Source organism: Carcharhinus amblyrhynchos, chromosome 10 (assembly GCF_965287045.1).
Source record: "Carcharhinus amblyrhynchos chromosome 10, sCarAmb.v2.hapA, whole genome shotgun sequence".
NCBI classification, from domain to species: domain Eukaryota; kingdom Metazoa; phylum Chordata; class Chondrichthyes; order Carcharhiniformes; family Carcharhinidae; genus Carcharhinus; species Carcharhinus amblyrhynchos.
The window spans coordinates 92,275,188-92,296,520 of NC_137333.1; the positions used below are offsets into that span (position 1 = coordinate 92,275,188).

The following is a 21,333-nucleotide window of genomic DNA, read 5'->3' on the forward strand; positions in this document are numbered from 1 at the left end:
TCAGTACTGTTACATATTCAACCACAACAGCAAACGTGCACCCAATAAAGTCCAACAAAGATCAAAAGAAAAAATCATTACTGAATCAGATTTGGTGGTGTTGATTGAAGAAGGCCAAAACTTCAGGAGAATCCTGCTTTTCTCTCTAAAAGTGTTGATTTTAAAACCCTAGTGCCTAGCAAGGATATTTTTTCCTTAGTTTATTTATTGGTGTCACAAGTAGGCTTACATTAACACTGCAATGAAGTTACTGTGAAAATCCCTGAGTCGCCGCACTCCAGCACCTGTTCAGGTACACTGGGGGAGAATTTAGTATGGCTAATGCACCCTAACCAGCACATAGAACATAGAACACTACAGCACAAACAGCCCTGTCGGCCCACAGGTTGCGCCGATCACATCTATACCTACCAAGCCATAGAACTATCTGTAACTTCCAATGCCATTAGATCCCATATACTCATCCAGAAGTCTTTTAAAAGACCCCAGCGAGTTCACCTCTACCACCACCGACGGCAGCCGATTCCACTCACTCACCACCCTCTGAGTGAAAAACTTACCCCTAACATCTCCTCTGTACTTGCTTCCCTGCACCTTAAACCTGTGTCCTCTCGTAGCCACCATTTCAGCCCTGGGAAATAGCCTCCGAGAATCCACCCTATCCATTCCTCTCAACATTTTATAAACCTCTATCAGGTCGCCTTTCAACCTTCGTCTCTCCAGGGAGAAGAGACCTAGCTCCCTCAACCTATCTTCAAAAGGCATGCCTCTCAATCCAGGCAACATCCTTGTAAATCTCCTCTGCACCCTCTCAATAGCTTCCACATCTTTCCTGTAGTGAGGTGACCAGAACTGCACACTGTACTCCAAGTGGGGTCTGACAAGGGTCCTATAAAGTTGCAGCATTACCTCCCGACTCCTAAACTCAATCCCTAGATTAATGAAGGCCAGTACACTATACGCCTTCTTGACCACATCCTCCACCTGCAAGGCCGATTTAAGAGTCCTATGGACCCGGACCCTCAGATCCTTCTGCTCTTCAACCCAGCTAAGACTCCTACCCTTGATATTGTACTCATCTTTCGGACTGTGGGAAGAAAGTAGAGCACCCAGAGGAAATCCCGCAGACACAGAGAGAACGTGCAGACTGTGCACAGACAATGACCCAAGCCGAGAATCAAATCCAGGTTCCCGGAGCTGTGAGGCGGCCATGCTAACCACTGTGTTACCGTGCCGATGGGGCTTGGGAACCTTTTCTTTTCCAAGGCTTCTCACACTCCACCCCTCACAATCCAAAAGCTTAATTCAATGAGCAGTCTATATGATGTTCAGAAGAATAAGATTTAATAACCTGTAGTTTGCTGGGAAATGAAAAGAATGATGTGCTTTGGTTTCACCATGGAGGGGGTACAGGAAAGTGGGCGATTCCACAGGAAAATGCTTTCCGGGTTTCGAAGAAACAGCAGACGGAATTTCAGATAGACTAATTGGTAAACAGGAAATTAATGGACTGCAGAATGATGAGAACAACCTGCACAGATTGCAACATTAGTGGCCTGGTTCATAAACCCAGTGGGATGTTACAAATAAGAATGAAAAATTTGAGGTAAAATAATTAAATATAGAAGGAGTTTCTCCTTTATAACATTAACATTTATAATGTGTATAACATTGAGACAATAAATATTTTAAACTAGGAGCAAAAAAATAATCATTTTAATTCATCATTTTAAACCACTCTTATTACTGTAATCTGCAGTCCAGTGCAGACAATGGTGTAATATTGTGGAGGCGGCCAGCGAGACCCTGTATCACCACCTCTTTTTGGGAAGGCCTGCCACATCTTGTGCCACTCCAGCACTTAACAGGCCTGCTGTGGGCCTTTTTTCCCCAGGAACAAGAGGCCAAGGGCAGAGGTCTTACCTGCCAGGGGCGTTGGGCCCATCAGAGGCCAGCAGCTTTTCTCTATAGCACCACAGCAATGGCATAGCTGCTACAAATACTGGGCTGCTACTTGAGGCCTAGGACTAAGGCAGGCCCAGATCTAGTGAGTCATGGTGGTGGAGGGCTATCAGCAGCAAGGGAATGATTTAGCTCTCAAATTTCCTTCCCGATGCCAGCTCCCTTGATCAAGCATTCTGATTGCCTTTAAACAAGGAACCCTACATTGTAGCCCGCAAACAGGCATGTCAAGGTTTGTTTGTCAAGCTCCCTGCATGGTTAACACCAGCTCTGATGGAATAGGCCCTTGTCTTGCATTCATTTGTGGGATGTAGGCATCATTGGCTAGGCCAACATTTATTGTCCATCCCTAGTTGCCCTTGGGAAGGTGTTGGTGAACTGCTTTCTTGAAAGCCTGCAGATCCGAGGTGCAGGTACACCCATGGTGCTGTTAGTGGTTGAAAGAATGGTATGAGAGGCAAGGGTATGAATTCACTGGGCACTGACACCAGTGCTGGGAAAAAAAGAGAGCCATCCATAGGATGGCCACCATTTAAAATGGGCTGGAAAACAGGAGAAGACAGGAAACTGTAGTCCAGTTCACCTGACATCAATGCTAGAGTTTATTTAAGGCCATGGTATGCCAATGTGATTAGAGAAAGGCACCACCATGTTGTGGAACGTAAATCATATTTGGTAAACCTATTATTCTGAGAGAGGGCAACTAGCAGGTTAGATACAGGGGAACGAGTAGATGTAGTCTATGGATTTTTGGCTTGATAAAGTGCCACACAAAAAGTTCAGATAGATTAGGGCCCATGGGATTAAGGATACTACTGCATATTAGTATGGATAGAGAATTGGTTAAAGGACAGAAAATAGCATGGAAATAAAAGATCATTTTCAGGATGGCGGCTGTGGTGGAGAGAGTCACAAGGAGCAGTGATTGAACCTCCACCAATTACAATTGATATCACTGATTTAAATGAGGGCTCTGAATGTAATATATCCAAGTTTGTGGATGATATAAAGTTAGGTGTGAAAATAAGCTATAAAGGAGAACAAGCATTGCGAAAATTAAAGTTCCATAATTATCAAACAAAACTACTATCAAGTAATGGAAAGTGATTATTAGAACATAAGAAGTAGGAGCAGGAGTAGGCCATCTGGCCCTTCGAGCCTGCCCCGCCATTCAATAAGATCATGGCTGATCTGATTAGCCAAACAAGGCTTTCAGTAAGGCTGGCGTTTATGTACTCAGGATAAGTGACTAAACCCAAAATCTTGTTCCATCAACACTGCATCCCAAGACAAGGACACAGGATGAAAACAAAGAACATATTACTTTAATAAAGGATTGTCAGAAGACAGTTTCCTATTGGATAAGAAAGGGCAAAAGGCCAAGCTATGTTTGGTGGATATGTACGCAAATGAAGGATTAGAAAAAGTACTTGTTTCTCATTTGCTGTAATTAACAATAACTACTAAATTTTCTGTTTGAATCAGCAGAAAACTCCACAATGCTTGGCACTGCACTGTGTTCTCACTTGTGCCCAAGTTTCTGAAAGCTTGGAAATTGAGTACTCTGGGTTTAAGTGTTGTCTGTACCCAAGTTGATTGCAGTTGAAGTGTTGTTTGTACCCAAATCCTACGGCAGACACAAAATGGTTGGAAAGGGTTTAAGAACAGATAAATGATTAGGCAAGAAGGTGGCAAGTAGTGTATAAATGATCGAATTATCCCTTTGTAGGAAGAATAAAAAAATGTTGTTTAAGTCACTACTAAATATTGATGTTCAGGGGATATTATGCACCCTTTACATGAATTAGGTGGATGCCCCACACTGATTTCCAGCCAATATAATTTTCTCCTTATATATAAATCATAGAAAATTAGCGTATGCCACAAGCAAGTGATATATTAGCCTCTAGTCAAAAGGAGTTGGAGTCTATGAGTAAGGCAATCTTGCTGAGACTATACAAGACTTTGGTGAGACCACATGTGGAGGATTGTATACAGTTATGGACACCTGACTGAAGGAACAATATAGTTGCATTAGAGAGACATTAGATTGTGGTCCCATGAGGAGAAATTGGGTCAAATAGGTCTATATTTTGTGGAATTTAGAAGAATCAGATCTAATTGAAACATTTCCAACTCTAAAGGTTTAACAAGATGTTTGCTACTTCCCCAGGGTGGAAAGTATTAAACTAGGTAACAAAGGTCCAGATTCTCGTGGAGTCGTGAGGATTCTGGGGACCTTCAAAGATGGTGGGCAGGATTTGGATGTGGACATCTTGCACCAATTTCCAGCCAGTATAATATTCTCCAGTAGGGGAAGGGGGGGCGGAGTATGAACTGCACAAAACATGACTCGACTGAGCCATTTGTAAATGGGGTTGAATTTAAACAGGTCACATTTTCACTGTTCCCAGATTCTTAACCTGTAGTGTGTGAGTCAACAATTTATGGAGGAGGCACAAACACTCTTAAAGGGTAAATAAGGTCTCTCGAAGGGTCTTGTCTGAAAGCAATGTAAATCTCCAATCAAAAATGGAAAAAAAAATCTAGACCGCAGCTGCATATAAGTAACACTATTGGAGTGCATTAATTGACAGGTCATCTGGTTTAGTTTAGAAAAAGCCATTGCCTTCTTCCTGCCATATCAGTGGAGCTCATTATTGGTGTTTCCAAAGGGCTGTTATGACAGCTGAGTCCATTTTGAATGCTGAGTTTCAAAAGGTCCAACACCACTTTTAGCGGGCTGAATTCACATTTTGACTAACAGTTAAGTGGCTAGTAAAAGATTAGTTGTGCTTGATGTGGTTACTGATGTTATAGTCAAGGTTTGTAAGATTATATTTTGGGACTATGCTATTAATTTAAAGTAATATAAAGGGAGTCCTGTGACCTGATGTGATATCTGCTTGACACCAATCCTGGGTGGTTTTGATAGAGATTGATATATTGGGAAGAGGCTGCAAGGTGTTTATACTAGGAGGCAATGATGGCATTCTAAGTGTTAACAGTCGATGGACTGATGGTATCTAGAGGCCCAGAAAATGTTGTGAAAAATCAGGTTATAAACAGTTTTGATTTAAGCTGTTCATTTACTTTCAAGATGACGTATTGGGGTCTCGAGGACAGCTAATCATCACTTTTACCTGTATATATGGCCCATGTGATTCATGTTGCTCTGGAAATGGGCATCGAGAAGGGAGTCTACATAATCACTGGATACTCTCAGACCATGTTAATATGCCTTGGAAAGGGAAAGCAACTATAGGCAACAAGGTGCTATGGTCTAGCCATGCAGGAATGCAGATGGGAGCTCGAGTTCGCGTCCACTACAATTCCCATGGTGAGCAGGACGGGAGAATTCCAGCCCAGATTCATGAGGAACTAAAATAAGACTGGAAGATTTGCCTGGCTTGCGATAGAGAAGGAATCTCTGTGAAGATTCTCACTGTCAACACAGTTTTGAAATTCAGTTCCCAATCTGTTAAAAGGCATCTTGATGGTCAAATTATAAAACCAGAAAGTAGTAAAAGAAACTAATGGAAATGCACGGCTAAGTCAAGCAACATTTATACATCTGGGATAACACTGGTCTGGTGGCCTGAAATCATAATCTTGCTTCATTACTGTCTAATCTGCTTTGCACTTCTTGTATTTTCTGTGTTTAAGTAAATGGGATTTTGAAAACAGAATTATGTCAGGGTTTGATCATAGAAAGAAAATTGTTCAGAAAATAAATGCGGGGGAAGGAAGGAGCAGGAATAAAATCAGCAAATAAGATGCTTTTTGCAAGGACTTTGGTGTCTAATTTTTCTTTTGACCAACCAGTAATAGAAAATATGTTCTAAAATTAAATAATTGGTTTGTATATTGACTTGTAAATTAATATAATGTATAGGTAAATGTATTTTCCTATATTTGATTACTTCTCAATCAAGTTAGTGCAATTACATTTTGCAGCAAGGCATGGAATTATTCAAATTTATTGAAAGGAATCATAGACCAGACAAGATTAATAATGGAATTCTCTGGGATATATTTAGTGAAATTTTAGTATTATGAATGTCTTGCTTTAATCTATGTTACGACATCCGAGAAAAGGAATCACCTAAAATATATAATATACATTTGAGACTCCACTAATGCATCATTGGGTACAATCATCAACCAGAGTCACATAAAGCCATAAAGATCAGAAGGTCCCCAATTCCTTATTTGCTGTGATTGCTGTTTAAAAGTGCCACAATTGGCTTTAGTGCCCCTAGATCATGTTGTCATTTGTTTTACAAGGGATACCAGCATGACATCATTCGATTGTAAGTGGGTCATGTGATGACCTTTGCTTTTGATCAGAGCATGCATATGGAGTTCTACTTCAAGATTTCTATCTATGTTTACCTGTTCTCATGTGATTGTCTCAATCCATAATCTCACAACATGTTTATGTCATCCTTTCTGAGTTATATCATATCAACAAGGTGATGCCTTTTATATCAGTACCACAAACATTCAATCCCTGTACAAACATTCAATCCCTCCACCACCAACAGTGGCAGCTTTGTGTACCATCCATAAGATGTGATGCAGGAATTCAACAAGGTTCCTTAAGCAGTACCTTCCAAACCCACGACCACTACCATCTGGAAGGGCAAGAGCAGCAGACACCTGCCACCTGCAATGCCACTTTCAGTGACCTGTGTACCTGTTCACCCGGATCCCTCTGCCTATCAATACTCCTAAGGGTTCTGTCATTTACTGTATACTTCCTATCTGTATCAGAGCTTCCAAAATGCATTACCTCACATTTGTCTGGATTAAACTCCATCTGCCATCTCTCCACCCAAGTCTCCAATCAATCTATATCCTGCTGTATCCTCTGATAGTCCTCATCACTATCCGCAAATCCACCAACCTTTGTGTCATCCACAAACTTACTAATCAATCCAGTTACATTTACCTCCAAATCATTTATATATATTACAAACAGCAAAAGTTCCCAGCATTGATCCCTGAGGAACATCACTTGTCACAGCCCTCCATTTAGAAATGCACCCCTCCGCTGCTATCCTCTATCTTCTTTGACCAAGCCAGTTCTGTATCCACCTTGCCAGCTCACCTGTGATCTCATGCGACTTCACCTTCTGCACCAGTCTGCCATGAGATTTACCATATTCTGGCAAATATTTTCTGTACCCTCTCTGAAGCCTCCACATCCTTCTGGTAGTGTGGCAACCAGAATTGAACACTATATTCCAAGTGCGGCCTAAGGTTCTAGATTGCTAAGGGGATCAGGGTTATGGAGAAAAGGCAGGAGAATGGGGATGGGAAAAATATCAGCCATGATTGAATGGCAGAGCAGACTCGATGGGCTGAGTGGCCTAATTCTGCTCCTATGTCTTATGGTCTAAAGCTGCAATATGACTTGCCAATTTTTAAACTCAGCCGATGAAGGCAAGCATGCCATATGTCTTCTTGACTACCTTCTCCATCGGAGACAAAATATCAGGTCATTGTCACGTTACCAGTTGTGGGAGTTTGCTGTGTGCAAATTGAGTGCAACACTTCCTACAGCACAATAGTGACAGTACTTCAATAATGGTTAATTTACTAGAAAGCACTTTTCAGATCACGAAAGACACAATATAAGTGCAAGTCTTAGTATTTATCTCTCAGCCAATGTCACCAAAACAAGATGAATTGGATGTATTTCATTGTTGTTTGTGGGACCTTGCTGTGCATTTATTGGCTGCCTTCATTGCAACAGGGTAGATTCCTCAGAAATAATTAATTGGTTGTAAAGAACTTTGTGACATCCCGAAAGTCATAAATGTAAGCTCTCTTCTTTCCCTTATCAACATGAGTCATTAGTCCCTGTAAGCTTGCCAATTAAAACAGGCAAGAGGATGGTTATTTCTACTTGGCAAATGCATACATACATCGAGACAATACTCTGATCAAGCTGCAGGAGGCAGCCAATAAAATCTGACAGGCCATTCACGGATGGGCAATAATTACATTGTAAGATAATTCGAATAACGTTGTTGTGACTCACTGTGACGGGGTCTCAAGGTAGCGGAATGTGCTCCATCCAAGATTATAAAAGGAATAGCCCATGCCTGCAAGTGATTACAAGGCGGTAATCTCGTCGAGAAGTTCAGAAGGTGAATAGAAATTGAGTCATCCCAGGCATGAGATTAGTGTGAGCTTAAACTCACTCCAGGGTATCTGTTATTTGTTGGAATGGATACTGTAAACGTTGTGGGGAGTATTTTCAGTGTTACATCAATTTTTTGCCTGAATGATCAGCTTTGCAATCGGTGCTATTGATGCATGATGCTGTAACTGGCAGATTATAACAGTATTATGGCAAATATATCAGGAAACCATCTACAGTAAACCCCCCAAAACATGTGTCCAGTATGATAAACTCTCACAGCTACCCAAATGATATTTAACAAATTAACCTTTACTATGGCAGACTGTAAGTTTCAACTGTGTATTTAATATCATTGCAAGACAGATTAATAGGAAAGTATGCCACAGTGAATGTGTAGGATTGTATGATATTGAAAAGCAGAAAGTTCCACATCCTCTCTATCCTGGTGTTTTTCTGTTCTTTCCTCTCCCGACAGGCACTGACTTGCAATTAGTTCCACAAATGCCCTTCAGTGACACAACCAAGTAGTCATGGTTACGTCTGAACCTAGAAAGCTTTTCAGAAAAGGGGAGCTTTTACATGTTGTGGAATTCTCTGGCCATCCTGGTCTAAAAGCCAGAAATTCCCACCCAACCGGCAATGGCATTTCACATTCTCTGCAACCCACTTGCTAAAATTCCAGTGGAGGATAGGATGGGAGAATTCTGGCCATGATGTCTAGTTTGGTGCAGTTCCAGCTAGGGGAGGTGGAGGCATAGTGATATTGTTGCTGGGCTAGCAATCTAGAAACCCAGAGTAATGTTCTGAGAACCTGGGTTCGAATCCTGCTGTGGCAGATGGTGACATTTGAATTCAAAACAAATCTGGAATTAAAAATCTAATGATGATCATGAAATGGTTGTCATAAAAACCCATCTGGTTCACTATTATCCTTTAGGGAAGGAAGTCTGCCTTCCTTACCTGGTCTGGTCTATATGTGACTCCAGAGCCACAGCAATGTGGTCGGATCTTAAAATGCCCTCTGGGATGGGCAATAAATGCTGGCCAGCCAGCCCACATGACATGAATGAATTAAAAAAGAGAACCAAGCCCACATTTGCCTGTTCCTAAGCAGAGAGGTGCCTTAGAAACAAGCAAATGTAGCAAGCTGATTTGTTTTTCTTGATTAGAATCACCAAACTCAGCCCAGGCTGACAGTAGAATCTGAGAATTTTGTGTCATTTCTCTCTATATTTTATGACATGTTTGCCAAAGGAGCATTACTTTTTAACCTCAAACTAAAACAGAAATTGCTGGAAAATCTCAACAGGTCTGATAGCATTTGTGGAAAGAGAATTCAGCTAACATTTGGAGTCTGGATGACTCTTCATCTGAGCTGCTTTGTTTTTGTTTCAGATTCCAGCATCTGCAGTAATTTGCTTTCACTTTTTAACTCGCTGAGTGGTAATTTAAGTTTATTTATTAGTATCACAAGTAGGCTTACGTTAACATAGCGTTGAAGTTACTGTGAAAATCTCCCAGTTGCCGCACTCCAGTGCCTGTTCAGGTACAAGGAGGGGGAATTTAGCATGGCCACTGCACTTAACCAGCACGTCTTTCAGACCGTGCAGGAGCAACCAGAGGAAACCCATGCAGACACAGGGGGAATGTGCAGACTCCGCACAGACAGTGACCCAAGCCGGGAATCGAACCCAGGCCCCTGACGCTCTAAGGTAGCAGTGCTAACCACATGCTGAAGTGTGAATAAAGAGGGTGAAGAGGGTGAAAATGGAAACAAACTTGCAATTATGTGATGCCCGAGTCCAGCGTTTCTCAGCTGAAGGTGACCTTATAACCCAGGTCTCTAGTACTGTGAGGCAGCAGTGCCACCGTGCCATGACTCTGCATGTGGCCATTTTGATCAGTACAGTGAATGACTGTGGAAGCTTTCAGATGCACCACTCAAATGTAAGCCTTCACAAAAATTGTTCAAATTCTACTTTGCTCATTCTGCGGTACTACCTTTCCACAGGGCAGCTAGTAATTTTCCAAAAGCTGCTTTTAAGTACTTGAATACAGCCAGAGAGAAGTTACTGGACAGGCTGTCTAGACAGGACAAACTGTAAAGCGGTAAGAGAAATGTGCAGAACCTATTTTCATAACATCCAAAGCACTCAATGTTGCCACACAGCTTTTATTCCAATTTTACTGATCTAAACAGGTAATTTCCCCAAATCAGCTAGACCTCCCTGCCTGCCCTGCATGTGTAATTATTTCATTATGGAATATACAGTCTAGTTCTTTCAATTACACATTGTTTAATTAGAATGGTCTTTTAATTTATTTATTTATCACCAAATGCTTTCAGTGCTGCTTTACTTATGTTCACCATTTTGAAGGACTGGATAGTTCAATCAGTTTTGACTTCAATCAGCAGTGGATGTTGAATAAGTGGTATACGGTATCAATTTCAGTATTGTAATAAAGGGTGGGATTTTACAGCCTCGCTCATCCTGAAACCGTAAAGTCCCCCCTGCAGTCAACCAATCTTTCTATTGTCCACCCCTTGTCTGCTCTGATTTTTGTGGTGGGCAGGATGGTAAAATTTTGGCCAATATGGGTTAATGCTTCGGACTTGATCAGTTGCATATTATCAGAATGCAAGCTTTTCAGAACAGGAACGTTTCCCGTGTTATTCAGAAAAATGGTTCTTTCTGCGTTTGCAGGCACTTTTCTTCATTCATGTGTGGGACTTGGGCATCGCTGGCTGGCCAGCATTTATTGCCCATTCCTACTTGTTCTTGAACTGAGTGGCTTGCGGGACCATTTCAGAGGGCAGTTGTGGCTCTGGAGTCACGTGATGGCCAGATCAGGAAAAGATGGCAGATTTCCTTCCCAAAAGGACATTAGTGAACCAGATGGGTTCTGCAGCATTGAGAAGGCAGCTCACCACCACCTTCTCAAGTACAATTAGGGATGGGCAATAAATGCTGGCCATTCAACAATGTCCATGTCCCATGAATGAATACAAATAAAAAGGTGAAACAGTGATTTAATTGTTCTTTCAATTACTGCATTCACTGCTCATGGAGACCCAATAGCTAAAAAAAGGTACATTGTAATATGGTCAGGCGGACTGAGCAGCAACTTACAAATCCGCCCAACACATAGCCATGGCAGGTGGTAAGAATGGGGGGATTCCTGGTCAGTCAAGTGATGGAAAGAACATTGGAGCCTCTAATATCATTAATCAAATCTCCAGGCTGTAACATGTGCATAAATTTGCATGTTGCCACAGCAATTCATGTGCCCTGAGTAACTGCAACACAGCACCATCATTCACTGCTCTCAACGGGGTTGTTTCAACATTGGGAAGCCAAGGAGACGTTGGGTGACCACTTTGCAGAACACTTTTGTTCAGCTTGAGCATGACCCCAAGCTTTCAGCTAGCTAATGTTTCAATTCTCTGACCTGCTCCCACACACTATCCTCGGCCTTCTAATTGGCTGCATTTGTTACGAACTGCATAAACTCTAGCAGTGATTCAGACTGGAAACATTAACACTGGGAGGAATTCTCCAGCAGCACTGATCTAAAAGCATTGGATTTCTGTGAGTGCAGTTTCAGATATCAGTCACCATCGTGTGTGACCAGCTTGCATTGGCAGCAGACATCTTTCTGTATTTGCCCGATTTTGCAAAAAAAAAGCTTTTTACGGCTCTAACTTTTCCTATTTCTGATGGAAAACCATTGACCTGAAATGATGATCTAAATTTTTCCAGTGTAATGGTGGCTCGGGGACTTGCATGGCTCTCCTGAATGCTGCCTGGGACTTGGAAGGCATTCCGTACATCTTCAACAGCACTTTCCGACCCCGCAACCATCACTGCCATCTGGAAGGACAAAGGTAGCAAATGTATACGAGCACCTCCACCTGCAGGTTTTTCTCCAAGCCTCACACCTTCCTGACCTGGAAATGTATTGCTGTTACTGAACTCCCTCCCTAACAGCACAGTGGGCTTACCCTAACCACATGGACTGCAGTGGGTCACCATCTTCTCAAGGGCAGTTATCAATGGGTAATAAGTACTGACCCAGCCCTCAAAGTGTACTGCCTGTGAAAAAATAAATATTAACAAAACTGACTCTAGGAGATGGTGAGCTTCTGATAGCCATCTCCCTGCCTTCGTTTCTGATCCTCTGCCTCCGCTCTCTGGCGAACCCATCCCCCTTGCATTCCATTCACCTGTGTCTGGGGATGCAGCACCGGTCCACAGGAGCATTATTAGCAGCAGCAACTGCATCGGTCCCCTCAGGTAGGATTTCTGCTCTATTGGGGTTTGATTGCAAGGAAGGTTTGATATTGCAGGCTCCACCACAGATGCAATACAGATTCCCACAGGTTCTTCAGTCAATGGAATGGGAACCCACATCACTAGCACTAAATTCTGACTCTTAGTGTAGATTCTATCAATGAATCCTCTTTTTCCAAACAGTACACAAACAGGCAGCACAGTGGTTAGCACTGCTGCCTCACAGCACCAGGAACGTGGGTTCAATTCCAGCCTTGGGTGATTGAGTGGAGATTACATGTTCTCCCCTGTGTCTGCATGGGTTTCCACCAGGTACTCCAGTTTCCTCCCGTAGTCCAAAGATGTGTAGGTTAGGTGGATTGGCCACACTAAATTGCTCATTATATCCCCCATGTGGCACAGTAGTTAGCACAGCAGCGTCAAAGTGCCAGGGATCTGGGTTTGATTCCCAGGTCACTGCCTGTGCAGAGTTTGCACTCTCTCACGAAAGACGTGCTGGTTAGGTGCATTGGCTATGCTAAGTTCTCCCTCAATGTACCTGAACAAATGCCAGAGTGTGGCGACTAGGCATTTTCACAGCAACTTCATTGCTGTGTTAATGTCAGCCTACTTGTGACACTAATAAATAAACTTTTTTTTAAAAAAAGTATAGGTCAGATGGATTAGTCACAGTAAATACAGAGGGTTACAAGTAAAGGGAGGGAGATAGACTTGGGTAAGATGCTAAATTGGTTCAGATTCGACCGTCAAATGGCCTTCTTTTGCACTGCTGGAATTCTGTAAAAAAAAGGCTGCCGCAGGAAAGCCACAGCCACGCTGACATATTCAACCTGCTACACTATCTAACATCGCAAATTTCTTATTCCCAACAGATGCCTATCCGACCTCTGAGGTTTTTTATACCTGGAAGAATGAATCTCACAAATCTGTGGATGTGGCAGAAGATGGATCTCGCCTGAATCAGTATGATTTGTTACATCAAACTGTGGGCAGTGAAATTATCACTTCAAGCACAGGTCTGTTTATATTTTCACCTGATCCTTTCTCATAGATGTGAGATATGTAAGCATCTAGATATGTAAGCATCTACATGTCAGCCCATTATTTTTATTGCAGTATCTCTATTAGTGGTCTGTTGTAGGCGCCACTAAAATGCAAACTGTTTAAAACAATCCATTCCTTTTATCTATGCTATTGGGTTAATTAGTTTTTTTGTGGGTTTCAGTTCTAACCTTCACTGATTTTATGTTGTATTATGCGAAATCTGTCTGCCACTTGCATTTGGAATAAAATACTCATATGCCCGAGTTTTCAGTCGATGTCACTACGAAAAAAGAGGTTACAAAAGGAAAATACACTTCCTGGGAATTTTTATTTTGATGCAGAGTGGATGATCTGAAAGCACTCATTCCATAAGTTATTGTTGTTGCAGCCGTTTCTCAGACAGAGAGAGATTCGAGGGTGATGGATGTATGAGATTCAAACTGAACTCTCCTTCCTGGGAATCCCCCCCCAGCACCCTTGATAGTGGATCATGTGACAGCGATCACGTGAACGTTGGATTTCACATTGACGTCACCCCTCCATGACACGGCACGCTCGGATTGGTTGGCGATGTTGTAATTTCACACTCACGTGGCCCACGGAGTTGTTACATAAAGCGGCACTCAGCTGCTGCTCCAGTTCAACTGAGTTGACTGCTCACACGTGTCTTTTAATGGGTGGGAGGGTGTTACCCACACACAAAGTGTTGGTCAAGTCAAAATCTTGGTTGCTTCACCAAACGATGCTAAAGGCCACTGTTTTCTTTTAAACCCTGGTTAAGTCTACTTTTTAGGGCAATTTAGTAGAACTACACCGATGTAAACGCAAAAGCTTGAACAGTACAGGTAAAAGCAAAATATTGTGGATGTTGGAATCTGAAAGAAAACAGAAAATGCTGGAAAATCTGAGGAAGAGTCAGCCTGACTCAAAACGTTGGCTCTATTCTCTCTCTCCACACATGCTGTTAGACCTGCTGAGATTTTCCAAAGTTTAACAAGAAAGTTTATTTATTAGTGTCATGAGGAGGCTTGCATTAACATTGCAATGGAGTTACTGTGAAAATTCCCAAATCGCCACACTCCAGCACCTAGTCACATTAAGGGAGAATTTAGCGTAGGCAATGCATCTAAGCAGCACATTTTTTGGACTGTGGGAGGAAACCGGAGCACTGGGAGGAAACCGGTGCACCTGGAGGAAACCCACACAAACACGAGAACGTGCATACTTTGCACAGACAGTGACCTGGGAATCGAACCTGGGTCCCAGCAGTGCTAGAAAATAGGAGCAGGAGGTGGCCATTTAGCCCTTAGAGCCTGCTCTGCCATTCATTATGATTATGACTGATCATCCAACTGATCCCACCTTCCCCCATATTCTTTGGTTCCCCATCATCTCAAATGCAAAATCTGTTTCTTCAAAACATAATGTTTTGGCCTCAACTACTTTTTTGTAGTAGTGAATTCCACAGACTGACCACTCTCTGGATGAAGAGATTTCTCATCTGTCCTAAACAGTCTACCCTGTAACTTCGGACTGTGACTTTTGGTTCTGGTCATTCCCACTATCAGGAACATCCTTCTTGCATTTACCCTGTAATATCCTGCTAAAATTTTATTGGTTTAAGTGAGACCCCTCATTCTTCTAAACAATGAATACTATCCTAACCAACTCATGACACGTGTGCACCAATAATTTCACCATGATCAAATTCAAAACAAGCTGGTTAAATACAAATATTGCTGTTGGAAGAATAATGTTTAGTTTAAATCTTGCAGAGTCTGGATTTAGCATGGCATTAGTACACAACACTAATAGGCTTATGTTGTTGCCTTGAGACTGGTATCTGCAAGTGTAATGTTCAACAGACAGACTGCTGAGATTCTTGTACCCAGATAACAAGAATCTCTGCACACCACATGCTTGGTTACATGAACATTTTGCTTACCAGTTTGTAGATGTTAATGTTTGAGAATTCTGGTGGAAAACACCTATTTCTGGTAACTTTAAAAGATTTCTTGGGGTTGGGGGTGGGTGAAGGAGAGACAGGTGAAAGTTCATAATGTATTTTATAGGTCCCAGTTGTTCTGAATGTGAGAAAGCAGTTAGAGACTGCCTATTGGAAGATGCTTTCATATCTCTCACTATATCTGCCATATTGCCAATCTGACTTTCCAATTACAATCATATGTTAGCTTTGTGTATGAACAATGTTACTAGTGGATTTTTTTTAAGCCACAAGTAATTTCAGAATGTGGTTTCACATTTGTATACATTAGGCACAAATGGATCAGTCAGAAATACTTCACTTTTTTTATTTGTGGGATATGGGTGTTACTGGCTGGCCAGCATTTATTGTCCATCGCTAGTTACCCGAATGGCTTGCTAGACCATTTCAGAGGGCGGTTGAGAGGCAACCATATTACTGTTGCTCTGGAGTCACATGTAGGGTAGACCAGGTAAGGACAGATTTCCTTCTCTAAAGAACAATAGTGAAACAGATAGGTTTTTCCGACAAACGACAATTGTATCATGATCATCAGTAGATTCTTAATTCCAGAAATGAGGTGGGATTTTACAGCCTCGCTCGAGCAAGACCAGAAAATCCCACCCATGGTCAATGGACATTTCTATTGTCCATCCCATGCCCACTCCAATTCCATAGCAGGTGAGGGGCGGTAGAATTCTGGCAATGTTTTTAATTGAATTCAAATTTCACCATCTGTCGGGATTTGGACCTGGGTTCCCAGAACATTAGCTGAGTTTCTGGATTAATAATCTAGCAATAATACCACGAGGCCATCACCTCCCTATAAACACTGAACCTCAAAACTAAAGATGACTTGAAGCTAAATGAGAAAACAGAAAGGTGCTCCCCGCTCCCCAACAGATCAGATAAAAACTAGTACGTCAGGGTTTACATTCTGTAGCATTTTCTGGTTACTTTGCATCACAAAGTACTGGCTAAGAAAACACTCTCTCAAATCTGATAAAATAGGGTTATTGTGTTTGATTAATGTGTGTCATTGAAACAATTCTTGTAGTAAGGAACTGACAATATTTCTACATCTTGCTGAGATTAATTTCAAGGTTCTTGGGGAAGTCAGACTCTCCTGAAATGCAGTGTCATAGAAACAATGTCACCAATGTTGTGAGGATACCCCATTCAGAGAGCTTTATTTTCATTTTGGACAATTAATTGACATTGACTGAAGATTTTGACAGAATTTTTACAGTGCAGAAGGCCATTCATCCAATCACAAGATCATAGGAAGTTTACAGCACAGAAGGAGGCCACTTGGCCCATCAAGCCTGCACCAACTGGAAAACATGCCACCCAGCCTAACTCCACTTCATCATTTAGTCCATAATCCTGCAGGTTACAACACCTCAGGTGCGCATCCAGACACATTTTTAATTGAGTTGAAGCTTTTACCTTTTGGGTAATGAGTTCCTCATCTCCCCTCTAAACTTTCTACCAATTATTTTAAATCTATGCTCTCCCCCTGAGTCACTGACCTCTCCAAGGTCAAATAGCCCTCATCTTCCACTCAGGCCCTTCACAATTTTGTATATCTCAATCGAATCTCTTTAGTGTCTCACCCCACCACCCCCCACCACCACACATCTCTTCCAAGAAGAATAACGCCAGCCTATTCAATCTTTCCTCCCTTTCCTCATATTTCTACCCTGGCTGCACTTGTCCTTCGAACAGTTCGCCTGGAGTGGAATTCTCTGGCCGTCCTCTCCCCAAGACTGGAAAATTCTGCCTGGGGTCAATAGACCTTTGCATGGTCTGCCCCCTGCCATTCCACCTCTGTTGTCATTCTCCTGCCTTCCCCCCCATAACTTGACAGATTGTTTCTTTTGGAATACTCATTGAGTGCCTTGATTGAACCTGCGTCGACTGAACCTACCTCTCCCACACTCCCCAGCAGAGTATTCCAGACCCTAACTCATTCACTCTGTGGAAAAAGTTTGTTTTTTCAAATAGGTTTTGTTTGCCAATTAGTTGAAACCTGTGCCACCCTGTGAGGATAGCTCTTAATTCGCCCTCTCCCCCAAATTGGGAACAGTTTCTACACTGTCCAGGCTGCTGGCAATTTTTGAACACCTCAAATTTCCCCCTCAGCCTTTTTCTCCAAGTAAAATAGCCCCAGCCTCTCCAACCTGACTTCACAAGTGTCTGTGTGGAGTCTGCACGTTCTCCTCATATCTGTGTGGATTTCGTCCGATTGCTCTGGTTTCCTCCCACAGTCCAAAGATGTGTGTGTTAGGTGGATTAGCCATTCTAAAATGCCCCTTAGAGTCAGGGGGAGGAGGAGGATAAATGTGGGGTTACGGGAATAGGGCCTGGGTGAGATTAAACAACTGAGAAAATTACAGCACAGGAACAGGCCGTTCAACCCTCCACTGACCATGTTGCCTGACTGAACTAAAACCCTCTGTCCTTCTGGGGACCGTATCCCTCTATTCCCATCCTTTTTGTGTATTTGTCAAGACACCCCTTAAAAGTCACTGTGGTGTCTGTTCCACTACTTCCCTGGGCAGCGAGTTCCAAGCACCCACCACTTTGTGCAACAAAAATTACCTCCTACATCTCCTTTAAATCAAGCCCCTCACACCTTAGACCTATGCTGCCAAGTAATTGACTCTTCCACTCTGGAGGCCATTCCAAGTCTGCATCCTTGTTGAAACAGGTTTGGTGGGTTGAATAACCTCCTTCTGCATTGTAGCGATTCAAGATTGGAGACATCGAAGTTTCTCGTCTCCTGAAACCATTTTCCTAAACCTCCTTTGCACTCTCTCCAATGCCTCCGGGACCCCTTCTAAAACGTGGCACCTGGAAATGTGGCCAATACTCCAGTCTGACCGGGGTCTGGTACACAAGTCCAGCATTCTCCAGCTATGCACATTCCAGAGTTTCGCCAGCCTGGTTCTACGATTCTTGTCTGTTGCCCCAGCGCCGCTTAAATCTCAGCAACACTCATGGCAATCCGCCCCCGGCGGAGTTACAAAACCAAAGCTACAGAGGCAGGTAGACGCCGACAAGACTTAAAGAGTGGAACTCACCGATTCACAACCATCACCGCGTTGTTCTCTGCCACGAATGGTACTTCCCCGTTCACTTTTAACAAGATGCAAAGGAGACCCAGTGTTTCTAACATTATCCTGCTCAGGTGTTTTCTTTCTATTCACCCCTCTTCCTCCCTTCTAAATAAAGCAGTAGCAATTTCAAAAAGGACGGTGCAACCAAAGGCCACAATCCCAAACCAGTCCAGATGTTGCACACATCTTCATTTCACAACTTCAAGGGTGCCCGGCTCGGCTGATCTGGCTGGTCCCAGGGATTATCTGAAGGCGTTGCAATTGCATGTCTGAACTTGGGTCTAAGGCTGGTTCTAAAAATGAATAAGTCCACAACAAGTTGGCGGTGGGAAAGGCTTCTTCCTGAAGGACGGGTAAGATGTGGCCATAGCCGGGGTGGACAAGGGAAGCTGTGTAGAGTTGATGGCACACACACACACTGCTGGTTGCAGATTGCTGCAAGGGATTAGTGGGGAAACAAAAATCGGCTTTCCGAGCAGAGCTGCAGCCATCAGTGGCGTCTCTTAAGAGTTCCTGAGCTCTTTATTGGACACAGATCAGGAGTTAGGTAGACGGACACAAGCGCAAACCAAAGTACTTACTGCTCGCGTTATACATGACCCACTTTTTTTTCAAAAAAAAACGAAATCAGCTACTGGACTTGCAGTAAATAGCAGTAAAAATCCCTCCTGAAAATCTGTTCTGGTGCACAGACTTAGCTGACTGGTGACATTGCTGGTGTACAGCAACGTTCACCATATATCTGACACACATTGCTGTGTGATTTATCACACTCACGTTGCAATGTTAGAATCTGCTACTCTGTCCAGGTGTCAACAAGGATTGCCATTCTCGAGTTGAGGACGGTCCCTGTTTAAAACTCGCCCTTTGGCTAGTTCCCAAGTAATACATCATCCCGAAATCCCATAGCATCTCGAATCCCGTTGAAATGAATCTCGCAATTAATTCTTAAAGCGCTGCTTGCTTGACCGGACAAGAAACTAGGCTAACCAATTTGCAACGATAGATGATCTGAATTCGAAAGTGTTTCGAAGCAGTGAGATGGCTCATTAGACAACATTGGAGAGAAGGGCGACCAGGATATAGAAACCAGCAGAGACAAGTGTTCCCAATTTTAGCAGTGTGTGACTGCTAACAGTTTTTACCGATGGAAAGTTCAGTGCTCCATTGGAATTGAAATTAGATGCATTACTTTTAGCTCCTGTATACTCCGCACTGCATACATTAACTATTTCCACACTGTTTATATTTCCTGTGAGGGTCCTTGGAAAGCAATCAGAAACGAGAATCTTGGCATAATTTCCCACTCTTTAGCTTTGAGGTCAAATATTGTCAACCTGAGGCCAGGAACTGCTCTTAGGAATAAGAATCCATGGAATTTCTACAGTGCAGAAGGGGGCCATCCAGCCCATTGAGTCTGCACCGACCCTCCTTAAGGCTGTTTGGGCAGTTTGATATGTAGTAATTGCTTATTGTTACTGCTCAGTGGCTGAAATACTAATGTTTCACAGCATCATAGAATCCCTACAGTACAGAATGAGGCCATTCGGCCTATCAAGTCTGTACTGATCATAATCCCACCCAGATCCTATTCCCATAAGCCCACACATTTAACCTGCTCATCCCCCTGACACTAGGGGCAATTTAGCAATCAACCTAACCCACACATCTTTGGACTGTTGGAGGAAACTGGAGGCAACCCACGTAGACATGGGAAGAAAGCGCAAACTCCACACAGACAGTGACCCAAGGCCTGAATTGAACCTGGGTCCCTGGCGGTGTGAGGCAGCAGTGCTAACCACTGTGCCATCCCATTAAATTTTCAGTATACTCCAGATGATGAGCTAACATCATGTTGTGATGAGCTAATATCATGTAGATGATGAGCTAATATCAGGTTACCTGGTCAGATGGAAGAAAGAACAAGAGGGAGGTGAAGATATCTTTGTTACCAACCAAAGCTGACAAATCTGACCCATAGTAACCTGCGCTGCATCCCCCCTCCCCCCCCCACCCCCCCCCAGTGTTTTGTTTTCTATTGGAAACAAGCTGGGGAGAATGGATGCCTGACCTTGCTAAAGCTCTGGTAAACATTGTGTTTCAACAATAGAATTAATTCACAGGGGAGAGGACATTATAGACTGTTATAAATTTTGTACTGAATGACAGCTTTTCTTTAAAAAAAAATTCAAACTTTCTGTTAATGGCCGAAAGGATAGCAGGACAAGATTTCACATTTTAAGACTTTACTGTAACATAAGACTGAAAGCACTATTGAGTAAACACAATGGCTGTGATTGTCTGCTCCTGATTGCATCAGATGTTGTTTGATGACAGGAGCGTACAATATTGTGTGAACTGCAAAGTCATGTTTTGCATCATTGTAAGTCTGTGATGCAATTTTCCCCCCCTCACCTCCCACTCTCACCTCTATTCAGTGGGGTGGCACAGTGGTTAGCATTGCTGCTTCACAATGCCAGGGACCTGGGTTTGATTCCTGGCTTGTATCACTGTCTGTGTGGGATTTGAACATTCTCCCCATGCCTGTGTGGGTTTCCTCCAGGTGCTTTGGTTTCCTTCCACATTCTGAAAAATGTGCTGGTTAGGTGCATTAACCCGAACAGGTGCCGGACTGTGGTGACTAGGGGACTTTCACAGTAACTTCATTTGTAGTGTTAATGTAAGCCTTACTTGCGACTAATAAATATACTTTATTTTCTTTTTGATGGGGTGCATTGCCCAATGTTTGACATTAGGAATATTATTTGAATTCAT

The 21,333-nt window shown here is 42.8% G+C and overlaps 1 protein-coding gene across 1 annotated transcript in view; it reads left to right on the forward strand.

Annotated features, from left to right (window-relative positions):
* The window catches only part of gabra5 (gamma-aminobutyric acid type A receptor subunit alpha5), an 87,247-nt gene that overhangs the window by 40,324 nt on the left and 25,590 nt on the right, over nucleotides 1-21,333 (forward strand). Inside the window, exon 6 of the mRNA XM_080197603.1 lies at nucleotides 13,281-13,424. Within this exon, the coding sequence (XP_080053729.1) occupies nucleotides 13,281-13,424 (144 nt within the window). The remainder of the gene's footprint in view (nucleotides 1-13,280; nucleotides 13,425-21,333) is intronic.